The sequence below is a fragment of the Dichomitus squalens genome, assembly GCF_000275845.1.
Source record: "Dichomitus squalens LYAD-421 SS1 unplaced genomic scaffold DICSQscaffold_1, whole genome shotgun sequence".
Taxonomy (NCBI): Eukaryota; Fungi; Basidiomycota; class Agaricomycetes; order Polyporales; family Polyporaceae; genus Dichomitus; species Dichomitus squalens.
Genome location: NW_006766883.1, coordinates 2,604,823 through 2,622,695, shown reverse-complemented (window position 1 = coordinate 2,622,695; position 17,873 = coordinate 2,604,823). Strand labels below are relative to the sequence as shown.

The 17,873-nt window shown below is 55.3% G+C and overlaps 5 protein-coding genes across 5 annotated transcripts; 2 read left to right on the top strand and 3 right to left on the bottom strand.

The window, feature by feature from the left end:
* Positions 1-66: 66 nt before the first annotated feature.
* On the bottom strand, positions 67-3,434 carry DICSQDRAFT_131543 (uncharacterized protein). Its single transcript, XM_007360617.1, has 4 exons — positions 3,077-3,434; positions 2,666-2,934; positions 398-2,544; positions 67-339 (listed from the first exon to the last, which is right to left on the bottom strand). Exons 1-3 carry the CDS (start codon positions 3,342-3,344, stop codon positions 1,186-1,188), a joined length of 1,896 nt encoding a protein of 631 aa, XP_007360679.1. The 5' UTR covers positions 3,345-3,434; the 3' UTR covers positions 67-339; positions 398-1,185.
* Positions 3,435-3,490: 56 nt separating this feature from the next.
* On the bottom strand, positions 3,491-5,540 carry DICSQDRAFT_96545 (NAF1-domain-containing protein; the record flags this gene model as incomplete). Its single annotated transcript, XM_007360616.1, has 4 exons — positions 3,491-4,540; positions 4,597-4,859; positions 4,909-5,269; positions 5,317-5,540. The coding sequence occupies 4 exons, from the start codon at positions 5,538-5,540 to the stop codon at positions 3,634-3,636; spliced, it is 1,755 nt and encodes a 584-aa protein (XP_007360678.1). The 3' UTR covers positions 3,491-3,633.
* Positions 5,541-5,798: 258 nt separating this feature from the next.
* Positions 5,799-9,916, top strand: DICSQDRAFT_158752 (uncharacterized protein; the record flags this gene model as incomplete). The annotated part of the gene is made up of 11 exons (XM_007360615.1): positions 5,799-5,813; positions 6,142-6,387; positions 6,454-6,593; positions 6,650-6,667; positions 6,714-7,416; positions 7,468-7,489; positions 7,544-7,907; positions 7,971-8,207; positions 8,267-8,776; positions 8,829-9,510; positions 9,575-9,916. 11 exons carry the CDS (start codon positions 5,799-5,801, stop codon positions 9,914-9,916), a joined length of 3,279 nt encoding a protein of 1,092 aa, XP_007360677.1.
* Positions 9,917-13,196: 3,280 nt separating this feature from the next.
* On the top strand, positions 13,197-15,375 carry DICSQDRAFT_158751 (uncharacterized protein; the record flags this gene model as incomplete). The annotated part of the gene is made up of 22 exons (XM_007360614.1): positions 13,197-13,246; positions 13,302-13,340; positions 13,408-13,418; positions 13,470-13,537; positions 13,587-13,622; positions 13,679-13,697; positions 13,751-13,808; positions 13,868-13,895; positions 13,948-13,973; positions 14,024-14,049; positions 14,101-14,135; positions 14,189-14,213; positions 14,275-14,286; positions 14,349-14,364; positions 14,415-14,454; positions 14,509-14,609; positions 14,668-14,692; positions 14,746-14,780; positions 14,838-14,923; positions 14,984-15,117; positions 15,202-15,270; positions 15,325-15,375. The coding sequence occupies exons 1-22, from the start codon at positions 13,227-13,229 to the stop codon at positions 15,373-15,375; spliced, it is 960 nt and encodes a 319-aa protein (XP_007360676.1). The 5' UTR covers positions 13,197-13,226.
* A 221-nt stretch (positions 15,376-15,596) lies between these two features.
* DICSQDRAFT_151578 (Gcd10p-domain-containing protein) lies at positions 15,597-17,683 on the bottom strand (the record flags this gene model as incomplete). Its single annotated transcript, XM_007360613.1, has 10 exons — positions 15,597-15,991; positions 16,048-16,208; positions 16,263-16,365; positions 16,416-16,548; positions 16,601-16,741; positions 16,798-17,006; positions 17,066-17,157; positions 17,212-17,315; positions 17,366-17,493; positions 17,550-17,683. 10 exons carry the CDS (start codon positions 17,681-17,683, stop codon positions 15,790-15,792), a joined length of 1,407 nt encoding a protein of 468 aa, XP_007360675.1. The 3' UTR covers positions 15,597-15,789.
* Between the last annotated feature and the right edge of the window lie 190 nt (positions 17,684-17,873).

The window sequence follows — 17,873 nt, the reverse complement described above, 5'->3', positions numbered from 1 at the left end:
GTCTGCGGCCGGGAGCAGTCCGGACGCGCATCGCGGCGAGCGCTTTCGGTCCGCTCTGTACATCCCGTCCAGCACACCGACGACCATCTGTGTCCTGCGGACGCTCTTGGGCCATGCTCATCCGTCTGTCCTCTTCACTGCCCTCTACTGCGGCCTTCGTATCCAGAACTGCGGTTCCGTCTGCGCGAAGCATTCCTTCATGCGCGCGATTCAACTCTTCGGAAGCAGCAGCAGCACCTCAGCAGACGCAAGCGAGCTCTGACGGACAACCCGAAGCTGCACCCGCCCCCAAAAAGAGGGCAATACCTCTCGCGGAGAGCCTGGGGAATATATCTGTTTGTGAGTTACTATCTCAGTACACGCAAGCACACCTCTCTAAGTGGTGAACACCCCTCAGTGAAGAAAAAGGGTCAGAAATGGAATCGCGGACCAAGGCCGCAGCCTCGGGAGGGGGAGGGCGGCGTAGAGGTGCAGCAGCAGCAGCAGCAGCAGCAGTATCAACGACCACGTTCGCTCCGCCCGAATAACGGTCCCCGTCGTGACGGGCAGGCGTACTCTGGTCCCCGCCCACAACAAGACCGCCCGCGGAACAGAGACCAGCAAGGCCGACCTGCCTACGCCAGGCCACGCCCAGTATCCCCGCGCCAGTGGGGTCAGCAGGATGCTGCATCCGCCGAGTCGCAGGAAAGCAAGGACGTTGCGAAGCCGTGCTCTGCCCCCTCGTCCTCGAAGCTGCAGCCGAAAGTGCTACTTGGCGACCTCAAGGAGCTCTTTGGGCCCCCCGCTGCGCACACGCGCTCTCCCATCGCATCCGCTCCCTCAGCGAAGAACGTCACTCCTTCCCAAGCTCGCGTTCAATTGCTCTTGGAGAAGGCCGCCGGGGACTATTCTCGCTATGCGCCGAAGCCCTACCTCACAACCGACGTCGGGAAGCTGGGGCCTCTGAAGCTTGCAGAGTTCACCTTGAGCCATAACCGGGCAGTCCCGCCTAAGAGGCGCAGTGACGCGCTGACGGTGGTAGAGAAGTTTGTTGGCAAGAGCGCTCCGCAGGTGTCTGCGTGAACGGCTCAGATGGGGTATTAGCAGCCTGGGTTGGTACATACGCTATACATACGCTACGACGGGAAAATAACGGTTAATGGCTATACGACCTATCTGAGAGGAGAAGCGCGTCGTGCAGACAGACTATGTTCCGGAGTCATCAATGGACGATTCGTCTTCTCCATGCTCGTTGTGCGTAGAATACGACCCCTCGCGATCACCGTGATGGCCGCCCGCCTGGCTCGCGCTCTCGTCCACCAGAACCCACTCGGGGATCTCGAAGTCGCGCACCTCCTCGATCTCCTGCGGTACGCGGCACCCGAACGCGGTGACGTGCCTCTGCGTCTTGCGCGCCGTCGGCGCGCTCGACTGGCGCAGCGCGGCAACCATGAGCACGCACGGGTTCGCGTCCTTCTTGCCCGCGAGGCCTGCATATGACGTGTAAGATCTCCTGGCCGAGTATGCACTAGCGCTAGTGATAGTGGGCGAGGGCCTACCCGCTGATGAAGCAGTGCGCGACTCTGCGCTGTGGGTGTGTCGTTTGTCTATGCCGTTGGCCGCTTTCGGGGCCTTCGACCACTTTGAGCTTTGGGCGGATTTTGCCGCCTTGATGGCTGCGGAAGCGGATTCGTCGTGTATGCGTTGTCGCTTGGCAGATGGTGGTGGAGGGAGGGCGTCTTCGGGGTCCTCTGAGTATCGACCGTACTTGTCCGTGGGTACGTACGACGCTGAACGTAGAGGGGAGCTTGTCGTATGGCCTTTGCCACCAGACGTATGCTTGAAGAAGGGAGATAGTGTGATCTGCTTCCCGCCTCCTCGTGTTGGGAGTGGATTGGGAGACTGCCGCTTGGAGGAGAGCATCCGTGGAGGGAACTTGATGCGTAGCTTGAGCTGCTTCGACTTGCGCCGATCGCTCTCGTCGGGGTCGACTTCGGACTCGCCATCGTCGTCCGCCTCGTCCTCGATGAGTTCATCCTCTTCCTCCATCTCCTCTTCCCCAGCGTCTTCTTCCACTTCCTCCTTTTCAGGTAGTTCTTCCACACCCGCGTCCTCCTCAACCTCCACGGTATCGTCCTCGTGCTTGACCTCAACGACCTCCACCGAAGCGCCCTTGCCCTTCGGCGTCCCCTTCTTCTCCATCCACCGTCGATCCGGCGGCAGGAGCGTCCGGTACCGCTCCTCCAGCGACATCGCGACATCCAACATCACTTTCCGCCTCCGCTCGCCCTCGTGGTATGCCGCAGCCCCGTGGAGGTTCGCCGCGTCCCCACTAGCAGCAGCCGCCGCCGCTTCGGGCCCGCAGCCCGGGGTGTCCGCGAACTCAGAGGCGGGGATGGCGAGGAACGCAGAAGAGTCCATGGCGCGGAGCTGCTCGATGCGCTCCTTGAGCTTGTAGTGCTCGTGCTTGAGCTTCTCCTTCTCGCGCAGGCGCTGCCGCTTTTCAAATGTCTCGTACTTGCGGTGGCGCTTCTCGTACGCCGCGTCAGACGTGTCTGCCGTGTCCTACGTATTGACGCAGTAGTTCAAAGTCACAAGGTTCAGGGCGCACGACATCCATTGCAGCAGCAAAAGTAGATAGACACATGTGAGTACGCGCATGTACGCAAAGGGGGAGGGGACGAACGTCTTCCGAGTTCCGCGGGCGGAAGCGGCCACCAACGTGCGCATCCTGGGGAAGCTCCGTGAACTCTGGGGTCTGGATGAGCTGCTGCTCCATATACGCCTTGCGCACTTCCGGCCGGTCGAAGTAGCGGCTGTACGCGAGCGTGTTGAGTTGCGCGTGGGCCGCCTCGGACGTCGATGCGCCTGCGTCGGAGGCGAGAGAGGAGATGAGCGTGGAGTTGGTCGTCAACAAGAAGGGCGTCGTTGCTGGGATGAGGGGCTCGCTCTCAACTGCGCGCACGGATGTGAGCGAAGGCACACCATAGGTACGAAAGTAGTGGAAGACGAGGGCATCGTAGGCAACGCAAACGGACACGAATGGTTGGATGAAGGACAGGACAAGTTAAACGGACAGGGGAAGGGGGAGACGTACACCTGCGCTTCATCGTCTCCAGGATCATTAAATCGCTTTCGCAGCTCCCCACTCCAGGCCCGCCGCGTCGCGTGCGCGCGGGAAGCACGCGTCGTTGTCGCGTCGAAATGCTCTCCGCTGGGCCCGCCACTGGTGGTTGACCATCCGCCCTTCCCCCGGGAGCGGCTGGTGGAGGAGGCGCGGGAGACGACGAGGAAGCTGTTGGCTGCTGGCTGCTTCCCGAGCGCGACTTGCTGGCCGCGGCCTTCCCATTGCGAGCGCCGACCATGACTGAGTGTTTAGAAGGACGGTCAAGGTCTACTGGGAGATGGGAGCTGTGGCCGAGCTCAGCGGCGGTGACTTGAAATGCGGCTCGGCGGGACCGTCCTAGGGTTGGCGCTCGAACAATGAGAAGCGTACGTCCCAAATCCGGATTGTTAAGAGGCCATCGCCATTGAATACTCAACGCCAAGCGCTTGAGGCCGTACGGTTGAACGTCAAGACAGTGAATGCGTACGAGACAAATAGTAGACACATATGCTGAAAGACAACAAATCTGTATGCGATAGCGTAGAATGTCAAGCAATTTGGTTTCCGCCTTCGTGATGCGGAGGGCCCTGCGAGGCAGGTCCCCACTGCTCTTCCCCACTCCATCCGCCCGAGCCATTGCCGACGCTATACCCTGACGCGTCTTGACTGTAAGGTGCGGACTGGCCACCATATGCCCCGTAACCCATGCCCATGCCCACCATCCCGAAGTTGGCAGCAAAGCGAGGGTTGATGTGGGGCTGTACGGGAGGATACTGGTACCCGCCAAATGAGTAGTCGAACGGCTGTTGCATCTGCTGCATAGGATACTGAGGGTGGCTCCAGCCGCCGCCCATACCCCCTATAGGATCATGTTGTGGAGCGCCAGCTGAACCGTCAGAAAACTGACCGGTAGCTCGGGCAATAGCGAGCGAGGCTGGGGACAGAGACCGAGGCTGTTGAGGTTCGAATTCGGAGGAAGGTCCCTGCCTACCGGACCAGCCTCCAGGTCCCTGCCGTTGGTCTCCGCCACGACCGCGGCCTCGTCCCCTGCCACGACCACGGTCGTTGTGATGCCGATCGCGACCGCGACCGCGACCCCTCCCTCCATCTTCGCGTCGTTGGAAACTGCCCCTCCCCCGCCCGCGTCCCGGCCCTCGTGGTGAACCAGGGGGAGAGCCTGGTGCGTTCGACACCTTGTCAGCCTCCCTAGTAGGTTCTGGTGGTGGTAGGCCGTATGAATCTGAATAGGGGTCGTCGTACGGGATAGGGGCCGGTCGCGAGGGTCCGGCACCGTAGTCCATGTCGTTGTACGACAGGGTTGGAGAATGGTCATATGTGGATGATGTCCCTCCATATGGGTCCTCTGACATGTCCTGGTCTCGCATCCTTGACGGGGCAGGTGTCGTATGTCGTGATAAGGCCACGGAACCAGAGCGTCCGCGTTGTTGTTCTCGCCTACATGATGCTTGAGTTGTGAACGTAAAAAAACCACAAGAAAGTCATGGACGCACTTTTCAGCCCGTGCCCGTTTATAGGCAGCCTCCGCCTCATCATCTGAGAACTCAAGCTCATCCTCTCCAGGCTCCTCATCGTGAACGTTGCTTGCGTCACTTCCTTTCAGGTATCTCAGCTGCTGAACGAAAACGTAGTTGCTCTTTGCGGGAACGTGGAACACAGCTCGGCCAACCTGGACCTTCTCGGCGTCGAGGGGATACTTGGAGTTGAACCGTATCTGATATAGTGGTTCACTAGTTGGCCCGAACGTCTCAAAGATCTACCGAAGAGTTGGCTTCAGCATCGTGACAACAGGAATTAGTACGCACGTATCCCAGGACCTTCCGATCCTCGAAGACCAAGAGTGTGTCGGAGTCCAAAGCTCGTTCCGAACCTCGATTCGCGATCGCCGAGGGGAGACCTTTGACAATGACCACACTATTGACGATGCTCATGACCTCGCCGACCTTCTCCAGTTGCTCGTCCGGGCCAACCTCCGTAATGTCAGGGATTACGACATCGAGCTCTGCCATCTCGTTCTTCGTCCGCACTTGCGCCTCAGAGACCACTGTAGGCTCTCCATCTTCGTCGTCGTCCTCAACAGGCCTGATTTGTTTCGCTTTCTGCGTTACAGCTTCTTCGGAGTCTGAGTCAGAATCGCTGGAGTCGCTTGTGGACTCTGAAGGCGGGCTAAATTTGGTTAGACCCCATCAAATGAAACACATCCGTGAACACACCTTTCGTTTCCCTCTAATTCAGCAAGGATGTCCGCCTCCACCTCCTTTTCGCTATCTGTGTCGCTGTCGGTCCCATGCTCATGGTCGGAGTAGACTTGCTCAAGAGGCGCCTGTTTGGTCTTCTGAGGGGTGGGTGGCCTAGGTATGTCACCAAGGATATCTTGGATGAGCTGAAGGTCCTGTGGAATGGAAGAGGGCAGAACGAAGGAGAAATCCGTAGCCATGGCGGATAAGGAGGAGAAAACGTCTCGAAGCTCTGTGCGGCCTCAGGCGCTGACCTCATAGAATTTTGGACGCTCAAGACGCGACGGTCATGTGATACAGCGCCTCCATGCAGTAGCTGCGCGCCTGTAGCCAGAACGCGTCTCGTCCTACGACTGTCATGGTCGCCCACCGACGGCTCCCAACCTATCATTAGTCCTCCATATCTAACTCACATCACACTCTAACTTACCTCTTGAAACGCGCAGAAGTGTGCAGCGATGATCCGAACCAAGGTATGTTCGTGGCTGAGATACTCAATCACGACGCGGCGAGTGGGGCGCGAAGGCGGTAGCTTCTGGAGTTTGCGTGGGGGATTGCTGCAAGACTGATATCACCCTCAACATAGCAAACGGCCAGGAAGAGCACTGGAGGTGACTATACAGAAGTGTAGGACTGTGCCACGGACTGACACGAATTTCTAGGGAAAGCCCCTCGCGCACAATACATCACTGACCGTAGCTCAGACTCGGACGTCGAGCTGACGGAACAAACTCGTGTCATACGTGTAGGTATTGGCTTGAGAGGTGATGTTGTTGAGCTACCCTCATTGACTTATAACAGAATCGCTTGGAGAACATCTTCAAGAGCGACCTTACATTCTCCGGCTCGTCTTCGTTCCACCGTGCTTACCCGGAAGCACCCAACCCTTGTCTCAAGATCACTGGCATCGGATCTATTGGACTGCCTTTGAATGTGCGAGATGCGGAGGCGATCAAGGCTCGCGCTCAGCAAGCCCCCTTTGGCAAGGCTACCAAGACAGTTGTAGACAAGTCAGTACGGGATACGTGGGAGATTGACGGCAAGCAAGTATGTCACTGGGCTAATGAGGTCTTTCGCAGTCTGTTTTGAGCACTGACCATATGACTTGCCCAGGTCGAGTTCGAGAACAGAGCTTGGGCTCCCTTCATGGATCGGGTCGTCCGAACCGTCTGTGAGACGCTGGGAGTAAACTACGATGCCAGTCAACCTCGTTGCGATTTATACAAGCTCCTGCTATATGAGAAAGGCTCACAGTACGTAACATCCAAATCTGATCCATCCATCGGGAAAAGCTGATATGAGAGTCCAGTTTCAAGCCTCATGTCGAGTAAGTGGACCTCCCGTTCCCGATGTGCCCATCTGACCGAGCTCAGTACCGAGAAGGCGGACGGCATGTTCGCTACGATCGTGATCGTGCTGCCTTCAAGGTTCAGTGGCGGCACCGTACATGTTACCCATGGTGACACCTCAGAAGTGATAAACTGCAGCGTCAACAGTCACACTGACACGACTGTGCTCGCATGGTATACGGATGTTCAGCACGAGGTGAAGCCTATCACGAGCGGGTACCGGCTTGCCCTCTCCTTCAACCTCATTCATACCACAAAGTCATTACGACCAGCTCTGCCATCTCAGTCTGGTGCCGCCTCGCGCCTTCGCGATGTCCTCACGTCATGGAGGGACGGCGACGGTGGTCCCAGCAAGATAATGTATCTGCTTAGCCACAAGTATTCCCAGGCGAACCTCAGCGGAAGCGCGCTGAAGGGCGCGGACGCTCAGTTGGTTTCGACTCTGGAGGCTGTCGCGCGTCCCCTTGGCTTTCACCTGGGGTTCGCTAACCTGATCTGTACTGAACATGGATATGGGGACGCGATGTCGTTTAGCGACGAGATATCGATGATTGAAGTGGAGGAAACCTCGGTGGAGCTGGAGAACCTCGTTGACTTGAGCGGGAGCCTCATTAGACGTGTCTTTGAGTACGATGTGAACAAGGAAGTTATCCCCGAGAAATTCGCCCGCGAGATCACCTCCGGGGAGTATGACGAGCAAGACGATCATGGAGGTTACACCGGGAACGTGAGTGTGTCATGTCGCTTCTGTAAAACCGCCCTGACTTTTGTCCTCCAGGAAGGCGCGACGATCGATCGAAGTGAGCACATGCGTACCTATCGAGTCTGTCATGCCATAGACTGACTTTGCGCAGTCTATCTCCGGACCGTTGTGGTCATCTGGCCGTCCTGGACGCATTACGACATTGTATATGGCGAGGACGCCTTTTGGCACGCGTGCGAGGAGCTCGAATCCTCGACGACGACGTCTCCTACCCTGGAGGAGAACCAGCTAGTGCAGTATATCCTCAGCCGCGTGGATGCGGATGACGAGAATGCTGACCATGAGCAAGCCGTGTCCTCCGTCGCGACTGCTGCCGCTTGTAGATGGAAGGACCTTGCACTGTGGAAGAAGACAATGGACAAATGTCTTCCGTATCTCAGCCTGGCGATGTCCTCGGTGGAGGAGAGTATCTACACCGCTGTCGAGACGTTCGGATTTGAAGCCGTCGAGTCATTGTCAGAGACCATTCCCGTACATATATTGATCGTCTACACTCATCTGACGTCGCCGCTTTTTAGGATGAATGATGTTCTAGAAGGTACCATATCCGATGTGGATGTCCTGGAGTTCCTGTCGCAGTTTGAGTCCTGGACCACCGGCAAACTGGCGAAGAAAGTCGCAGAACCTATCAAGAGATGGATTGCGGATCGACGAACGCACCGGCTCACGAACTTGACCGTATCGAGCGGAGACGACTATGGCCTGTTAGTCAGTCTCGTCCTCGAACATTACGACGCCGAATTCTTGGAAAATAGGTATCACCGTTTTACTTGACTCGTAGGTCTCATGCAGGTACTGATCTTCTCTCTTTCAGCGTCGTTCCTCAATTGAAGTCGCGCTGCAGACCTTCCGCGATACCTGCCCTTGTCCATATTATCAATAGCCAGCCGAACATATCTTCGGATGCTCGGACACGCATGACGCGAGACCTCATGGTCGTCGCCGTGGCCAAAATTGATTTCTACCCCGACTATGATTTCTACGAGCGTCGATCGTCGACAGAGCTGGCGACCTCTTTCGTAGAAATATGTCTCCACTGTGGTTGGGATGATCTTCTCCTCAAGGTCCTTAGTCGCCTGATGCAGGCTGAGGACCGGCAGTACGGCATCGAAACAGGGATTCCAGTTCTGTCTTGCATCGGAGAGGCCGCTCGTGCTTATCCTGCGAGCAAGCCCTTCCCCGATGTGGTTCCCTTCGCTAAATGGGTGGTCTCATCATACCTCGACGTGATTGCCGCCCTCCCCCATGAAATCACTGCGAGCGACCTTATCTCTATTTGCGGAGCCCTAGAAGCGATTGGCCAATCGGGCTTGGCAGAAACTCAGTGAGGATGATGGATTATCTTGACTGCTCAGTCACTGACTACCCTGGACAAGGCTTCTCCCCAAACTCGAGACCTTGCCGATATCACCTCACACCCTCAAGAGCCTCCTCGATGGACTACATGCCAAAGGCAAGGCTATTGACCTCGATAGGGGGCCAATGAAGACGGTCATGTCGCGCCTTGTGACCAAGTATGCGACGATCGTCGACTTCCGGCCTACTGGGTGGGGCCATCCCAACATCGACAAACATCGAGTTGACGCAGCACACGATGCTCTCAAGTACTGCGTGGAAGTGGGAGTTCCAGATGCATGCTTCGAGGTCCTGCAGCGGCTGTTCAGCAAATCTGGGGAGCTGACCGCGGAGTTCTTGCGGTCCACAGTCATCCCGCTCCTGAAGAAGCTTCATCCTCTGCTCAAAAAGCACAAGCTTCGGGTTACTGCTGATCCGATCGCCGCGCCACTACGAACGCTGCTCCTTGACTGGGTCGGACAGGTGATGGGACCGCAGCCATCCGATAGCACTCTCGCGCCCCTTCGCAGCTTAGACGACTGGACGTGTGCATGCGATTACTGCCCAAACGTCCGTCGTTGGCTCGCAGAGTCAGCCGAGTCGCGCCACACGTTCCCGCATCTTGGAGCACCCAACAGGAAGCACATCGAGAAGTTTTTCAAGGTGCACGCGCTGCACATCGCAACCTGGCAAGCGGACAATGCACGGCCTCAAGGGTTGGTGGTATGCACAATCCAGGATGTTACTTCATTTCAGGCGGCTGAGATTCGACACGGATACCCTGTAGGTCGAGAAGCTGCCGAAGTTCATCAAACCGATGCAGTGGAAAGAGAACCAGAGCCAGGGCCGGAAGTTGCTCGATGCAATCAGTACCGACGCTCGAGAGCTACAAGCAATACTCGGTCCGGACTATGTGATGCTTGCGACACAGTTAGGTGCGGACGCCCCACTTGCATCACAAGGCAACACGGCTGCCGGTCCGTCCAAGACCATAGCGAAGACTACCTCGAATACGACAAAGAAGCGTCTGGACAAGGAGGCAGGAGAGGGCTCCGAGCGGCCGCCACCGACGAAGCGGAAGAAGAAGGATACGTCGAAGGTGCTGGGGGACGTCATCGACTTGACTTGAGCGACGGAGGACTCGTGTATTGATTGATGTTGACACCCCTCTATATTGCGCTGTAGTACCTGTCCACGAATTCTTCTTGCTGCTGCGTCCCAACACCCCAGGGGTGATTGCATGCAGGGCGGCGATGGCCCTCCTTGGTGGACATTGTGGGATCTGTCCGGGTCTGGTCTGGCTTGGCTTAGCCGTACGCGATGGGATGATACACTACCACTGTCCCTGCGCCATACTTGCCTCCACCACCGTGGCTGAGCTCTCATGCGACATATCCTCACTTCGCGGCCGTGGCACAAACGCGGGCACGTTTACTTAGAGAGCAACAGCGCACGACGCGCCATTTCGCTTCCTCTTGACCACGTACTCCGGTGGTGCAGGAATGTCACGCGCCCTTCGCTTGTCAGTACTCGGTGGTCAGCCTCGAGCAGCACGTCGCATATGGCACGCAGTTCGTAGCTATGCTGCAACCTGGAGCCTGTCAGCCTCTCTCGCAGCCAGTCATCCTTTGTTCTACCAACGCACGATGACGTCTCATGAGTTCAGGCTTAGGTAGTCAATCGTTGGTCTGGAAAGACACAAGGACGTCATCAGCCTTTCGGAGTGCTGACCTGCCGGTGTACTGGAAGGCGTCATAAGGAGGCTGACCGTGGGCTGACATGGGCCGTTTAGCAACGTCAGCGAGCATATAACCCAGAGGCGAGCACGGACTGCTCTCAATTTCGGACCTCCAGGTACGTGGTTTTTTTTGGTGTCGGCCCAATCGACGTGCGTGGTTTCTTTCGGTGGTGGGACTCGGCTACAAGGTACGTGGTTTCTTCCTGATCGTGGCGGTTTCCGCCTGAAGGTAGGTGATTTCTTTTCGGTGGTGGCGGTTTCGGACGCAAGGTACGTGATTATCGGCCTCTGGCCCATCCAAGGTGCGTGGTTTCTTTTCCCGAGGGAGGGACTCCGGTCCTGGCGCATACCTTTTCGTGGTCCTCGGGATAAGTACCTTCCTGCTCTCCGCATCTGGCCGCTCGGCCTGAGACGGAGAGCAGGTCGGGAAACCAAAATGCGCGGTTTGGTCTTCTCGTCGCCTGTACCTTTAAACGTTTGTTCTAGACGGCGACACCGACTCTCCGAACTGGGCACTGGCAAGGCGGTCCCGCCGCGTCACTTACTGTTGTCGAGTCCGCTATGTGATCTGCGATTCCTTCCACAGGACGAGACGGTTGATGCCCTACCGTAAATTTTTGAAAGCCGAAAGCCATTCCTGGATCTTAGGCAGCGTTGGTCGTTCAAATGTGACGTAGGAAGACGCTTACTTTCAACGCAAGTTAGAAGAAGAGAAAGGCCACGCCCATTGATAGACGCCGTGTCTCCTGGCCTCAAAGCGTCTGACTGATCGGGCTCGGCACATATGTATGGGACTCTCTACTGCCTTTCGACATTCCTGCCCTCCTCGATGACTTCGGCTGATGTTGTTGCAAAGCACCAATATTCTCTGGGATGGCGTTCAGTGAATTATTACGATTCGAATCAAGAAATGACGCTCACTAATCTCGGGCGAGTCGCCGCGTCACGATGATTGCGTGAGTAGCATGGCGAACACGCAGAAAGGTACGCTGCCTTTCTGGACAGCTTTGTGCCGCAAGAGGAGGAGTCTAGGGGTAGTACAATTCCCAGTGTAGGGCCTTCTAGGGGCAAAGCGGAGTGGTATCCGGGATTTCCGACATGTTCATCATATAGGTAATCACCGCCCTCAGGAAGTCCGGCCACCGAGTGAGGGAGAGACGTAAGAGGGCAAGTCAGTACATAAGGGTCAGTTCGGATACCAGGTTCTGAGCCAGAATCCAGGTTCCGCCGTATTCTGCACTGCATCTTCCATGCCGCCAGTACGGGCGTCTCCTGTCACCCTACTATATCGGGTAGTCTCGGCGCTTGAGTTCTCTATCTCTCGTCAGCTTTAGAAGTGGGTTATCGGGGGCGTATGAGCTTTATGATGTTGATGTCGTCTCTTTGAAGGCATAATTTGAGGGATATGCACAGATAACACCTTTGGTACCTTTTCACCAAGTCAAATAACAGGTTCAGCCCAGCCATACAATGGAAAGCACCTGTCTCCAATACATACTCAGTCGAATCAGGACACGGTCCTCTTTTCCTTGTAGCAGGGTACATTTATATACGTTCAAGTGCTGTATAGCCATATATAGAGGCCAAAAGCAAGTGAACAACTCGCGCCTTAGTGCGTCCGTGACTGCTGGTCACCTACAGCTGTCACTAAACTAGTCACCCATCAGTCACAGTAGCGCCCGGGCAGAGACTTTGACTGGGAATCCGGTGGAACCTGGGTTCCGGCTCAGAACCCGGTATCCGAACTGGCCCTAAGAACTCTGGAAGCGTTTGCTTACTTTGCCAGGAAGCGGAAGAAGCACTGCATCTGCAATCGAGATCACGAAGCGAGTGTGTGCAGCGATTGATGAGCCGGCTCTTCTTCCTCTCACGGCGACCTTGACTGACTCTCCCGGCAGGCGGCAAATATCGTCTAGCACTGAACAATCTGATTCCAAGTCTCAGATCTCAGCACGCAAACTGGGAGAATACTGAGCCTCTGTTAGTCTTGGTTGCCCAGGGAACGCTATGTTACCAAGGTCAACAACAAGATAACACGTCTACACCCGAGCTCGGGGAGCTCTTGGATTCTCCTGTGCTTCCTTGCAGTTCCGAGAGTATGAAACCATTCAAGATTGTCGCCCTCGAAGTCCTTTCGAAGGCTACCCTGCTTCGACGTATGTGCTACAATTCTGTCTCATGGAGACTCCCGTCCATTTCCGCTCGAAACTAGTCCCGTGTTGAGAGCCACACAGATCCTACCATTCTCCTAGTCTCCAACACGACATCTCCGCTTTCCTGCTACACTAACCGAGCAGTCCGATTTGGCGTGATGATTGAAACTTCAACCCCCCAACCGTTATCAGCCGTCACCACCCTGAATCAAATATTCTTGAATCCATGGCGGCTCCTCTCCGCTCGTCGCGAAGCGTTTCACACGCCCGCGATGGCGGCCTTCGCGTACGAGCGCCAGGTACAGTATTCACCATCTTCCCGGTTGCTTTTTTGAACCGTAATTGTTAGCACTCGATGGCCCGCACCTTGCGTCAACAATTCATGCACGCGAAAGAGAATCAACTGGGGTGTCGCGGCGCGACCAGGCAGTCTGAGTATAATACAAGATCGACCGAAGTCAAATTGGACCCCGCATTGGGCGGCCAACCTCTGTCATCCTTCAATTCCTGACTTTGAGCATTCTCTGAACGCCGTACTGTAGTCCGTCATGGCGCCTCTCGATGGAACGTGAGTCTTGACCCATCTGTATTACGTATTTGATGTGACGTGTAACCTCCTGCAGAATGGGACCGCTCCTCATAGGAGTGATCATCTGCGCAGTGTAAGTCAACCATCTCGTACATGGCGTCTGAGCGTTGAACCGAAGGATTGGGGATGGCCTCGATCAGTTTCTATGGAGGTGAGTATATTGTCCCACTGAATGCCCCATCTTCATGGCAGCTCTTCGCAGTTTCGGTCTCCCAAGTCTTCTACTATTTCACCCGCTATCCCCACGATCCACTGTACTTGAAGTTACTGGTGAGTCGTCTTCCTAGTCATATCAGTGCACTGCCTCAATCCTCTTCAGGTGTTCGCAGTGTGGGTGACAGATACAGTACACCAAGTAAGCAATGACTTTCTCCGTGTGTCATCGAGCGATTAACATCACGTCTTGGATAGGGACTAATATCGCACACCGGTCAGTCATGTCCTGATTCGATCCGTAACCATTCATTGAACGCCATCCCAAAGTATATTGGTACTTTGTAACGACATATGGAGATCCGACGGCTCTCGGTCGGCTTGCGCCGTACGTCAGTGTCTGTTATAGAAACAATATTGAGCAATTGATGCTGCCTTCCTGTGTAGTACTATCATCATTGAGGTGTACTTCAATGTAAGTCTCTCGTTGATCTTGCTTATCTTCGGAGCTAACATCCCTGTCTCAGGCATTCACTGCATTGTTTGTTCAGAGGTATAACCAGAGCCCTGTTATAGCGATTCATATTTCTGACCGAACCAAAGCTTCTTTGCAATGCGGATCTACAGACGTGAGAACGTTGTACAGGTTTTGCTGCATCTTAGTAATATCTTTTTGCTAGTGAGTGGGAAGAAGATGTGGTTGGTAGTCCCGGTGGTGCGTCTGAATGCTTTCAATGCAAACGAATGAGTGCTTACATGTACATCAAGGTTATGTTGATCGGTACAGAATTTGGTGCGTAGTCTGGCCACATCACTTTGAATGACCATCGACTGATCGGCGTGCGCACGCATAGGTATCATCATGGGTCAGTCAGTCAGGCTCCCATTGTGCGCTGCCGAATATGCTCAATCATGTCGTTTGGTTCAGCATACTCCATCAAAGCGTAGGCGTTTGATAAACCTCATTCTGACGTGCGCTGACGATCTTGTGCAGGCTGGCCTTCAAGACGTTCATTGACCTCACCAAATTGAAGGTACGCCAAACGCCTCACCCACTCACACTCGCTCCAAATGCTAACGTCGCACAGGACCTTTCCGTGAGCATCAATGCCTTCGCCGCCGCAGGAGATGTATGCATTGCAGCCATTCTGTGCACGATCCTCCAAACCTCGAAGACTGGCTTCTCGAAGTGCCTTGAACATCCTGTCGTCTGCGATATATCATATCTAACCAAAAATCACCTGCAGGTCCAACCATATTATCAACAGGCTCGTAAGTAATGCACTCCTCACAAATAGCTCCCGCTTTGACTGTCTACATCGCAGATGGTGTTCTCAGTCAATACCGGCTTGTTGACTAGGCGCGTGATATACATATTACTGACGGCGCATTCGTATAAACTGACCGACTTCTGTAGTATTTGTGCATGCATATCGCTCATTACGATCCTTGCTCTGCCGAATACCTTCGTTTACATCTGTTTCTTCTTTCTCATGGGCCGTCGTATGTCGCGCTTCTATCGCTTGCTTGTTGCTCACTCATGGTATATCGACATGTATGCAGTCTATTCGAACTCCCTCATGGCAACCCTAAACGCACGCAAGGGGATCCGAGAGGCCTCTTCGAAGACCCATGACAATTCGCTGTCGCTCCAGAACATACACCCAACCGGCCATGGGATTCCCACCAACTTCAGTGTAAGTCATCCTCGAGCCATATACCCGTGGGCTGCGGTTCTCAGTCTCTCAACGTGCACTCACGCGTATGTATCTCGAGAACAGAAAACGGACACGAGCATCGCCATCCGAATTGATACGACCAAGGACACACAGCACGACGCCGACTTCGACGTACGTTCAGCATCGCCACACATTCCTCGTCGGCTCGCTGACTGAATGTCTCAGTACCAGTCGACGCACTACAGCAACAGCGACAAGCGTCCCATTGAAGACTGAGGTTTCTGAGTCCTTCCCTGCCTTCGAATGCTAGAAGAGGCAGCGCGTCCTGGCGTCCGCGACCTGCCAAAATTTGCTCTTCAGATCGCGTTGCCGCCCGACAGACCGTCAAGTCGCCTGCTCCGGCGGTCAGGTGTGGGCGCAGCGTTCAGATTTCGTAGACTTACAGTGTAGTTTCGCTTGCGACATGGTCTCTCGCTGCACTTATCATGGTGTATCTTGTTTGGGATGGAATACATGGAGGATTGCACTGAATTACAAACAAAAATGAGATGGTTAGCCTTTGGCATAGACCCGCCGCGTCGGCTCAATCTCAGCGCTGCGCTAAAGAACTGATTTTGGGATGACACGCTCGCCTTCGCTCGGCCTGAAGATCAATATTCATACAATTTCAATGCATCTCCCACGACACTCCTACGATGTCCGCTTGTCAACCTCACCAGCATCCGTATCTACGATCGACGTCAGCGTCGCGCTCGACGCCCCCGCCGACTGCGCCTCCTCTTCTTTTGCTCCCCCGGTCGGGGTAGCCCTCGCGGACACGTCCTCGCTGCCCAGCTTCGCCTTCTTTCGGTGCCGGTGCTGCATGACGGAGACCGCCGACTCGTCATCGTAACTGCCGCAATCGTTGGTCTGTATTCACACGCATTCATTCGAGGGAGAGGAACGTACATTTTGATGACGTGCAGGATGAACCCGCCCGACCCCGACGCGTTCATCATCGGATGTGTGCGCCCAGGTAGGACCTGGTATTTGCGCAGGAATCCTTCCGTTACCGCTGGCCCAAGGTATCCGGGGATGTCTCGGAGTTGGTTTTGAAGGTTTGTTACGACCTGCGGGGACGTCACTCAACAGGACTATACTGAGAGGGCAAGATACGGGCATACCTGAACGTAAGGGCTGTGGACGACAATAGATGCTGAGCCACCCAGGTAGGGGAACAGCTTCTCCAATATCGAGTACGGATCGTACTCGGTCGCTACGATTAATCTATCCATGCAATCGGCATGCGGCACAATCCAACAGGCAGGCGATCTTACCCGTCGAACTCTCCAGCGAAGAGCTCTTCCCGCGTCTGCATGAGAAGGTCGGAGGCAACCTTCCTCTTATTTAGCCTTGTGCGCTGGCCGTCGGACTTGTACTTTCCGGAGGGCGGCTCCGTGGACGCGAGGACTATCTGGCGATCAGGAATGTGTCGCAGGTACACGGGGAAACGTCTACATACTGGGAGTATAATCCTCGTCGGCCGTAGCCCAGTTGAGAGAGGACATGATGCTCGTGACTTCCTTGCGAAAGTTCATTTGCGTCATGACGGGGTACGCAGGAGGGGAGTCGACGTCGCATATCGTAAGCAAGCGTCCTTGTCCTGGATGGGAAGCCGTTCGCGCGCGAGTCGTGGTAGAGATGGCGAGCGGTGCTTACCCCCAAGCCGGTCCAAGACCGCAGATACTACCACCCCTGACGCATCGTCCACCACGAGATACCGCCCCCCAGGTCGGACGTTAGCCAGGTTGAGTATTTGTGCGAGGGCATCCGGCCGAATATCCCGGAGCCTGTTTTGGTCCTTGTGGAACCAGTACTCACATACATTGAACATTGTTGGCTCGATGACCGAGAAAGACTTGGAGTATCTAGATGAATAGGGCAGTGAGCGTGCCGGACGCAGTGTGCAGCAATGAACGGGACGCACTTCATCTCCTTGCGCTTTTTGTACTTCTCCTTGCTATACTCCGTCTTGAGAGAATAGTTCGCATGCTGCTCTATTTGCTTTTTGATGATTTCCTACGACGGGCTCCCGGTCAGGACGCGCTGGGTTGCAAAAGGTGCTCAGCTCACTGATGCGTGCAGCCCAGACTTTTTTAGGCTCTCGATCTCCTCAAGTGTCAAGGGCTGAACGGATTGTCCGTCATGAATCAGCTCGTTCGTCGCCTCCGTGTCCTCTGCTCACGCCTGTCAAGGGGGGCACGCAAAACTAGGCAGAAGTTCGTACCTACTTCCTGCATCGGGCGGGGAGGCAGCACCTTCAGTTTCTTGTCGACAATCTCATATGTTAGACCGAACGGCTGGCCGACAAGCTCGCTGGTAGGGAAAGACCCGAATTTCCCAAGATATATTGTCCTGTCCGCTGATAGTCAGACGAGCAAGACACGAGCAGCCACAGGTCCGTTCCGTACGCATTCCCCTCAAGCTTTACAGTCCGAATGTCTCCGCTTGGGATCTTGAGCAGCACCGTGTGGCCTAATTGTATGGTCTCCTCACGGTTACTGAGGGCATGGTTGGACTGGGAGGAGCCCTCGCCGACGTCCATGAGAGCGAGGAGGGGAAAGACGGAAAACAGATCGAGATCTGCGCTCACAAGATGACGACAAGCACGTGCCCGCATTATGTCCGCGTCCCCGGCGCCGCGGAGGTTCACATTGAACTGCAACATCACCTCCCTCGTTCGCCAGGCCCTGGCTGGCTGCTGTCGACCACAAGAGTTCACAAGTCAATCTTGA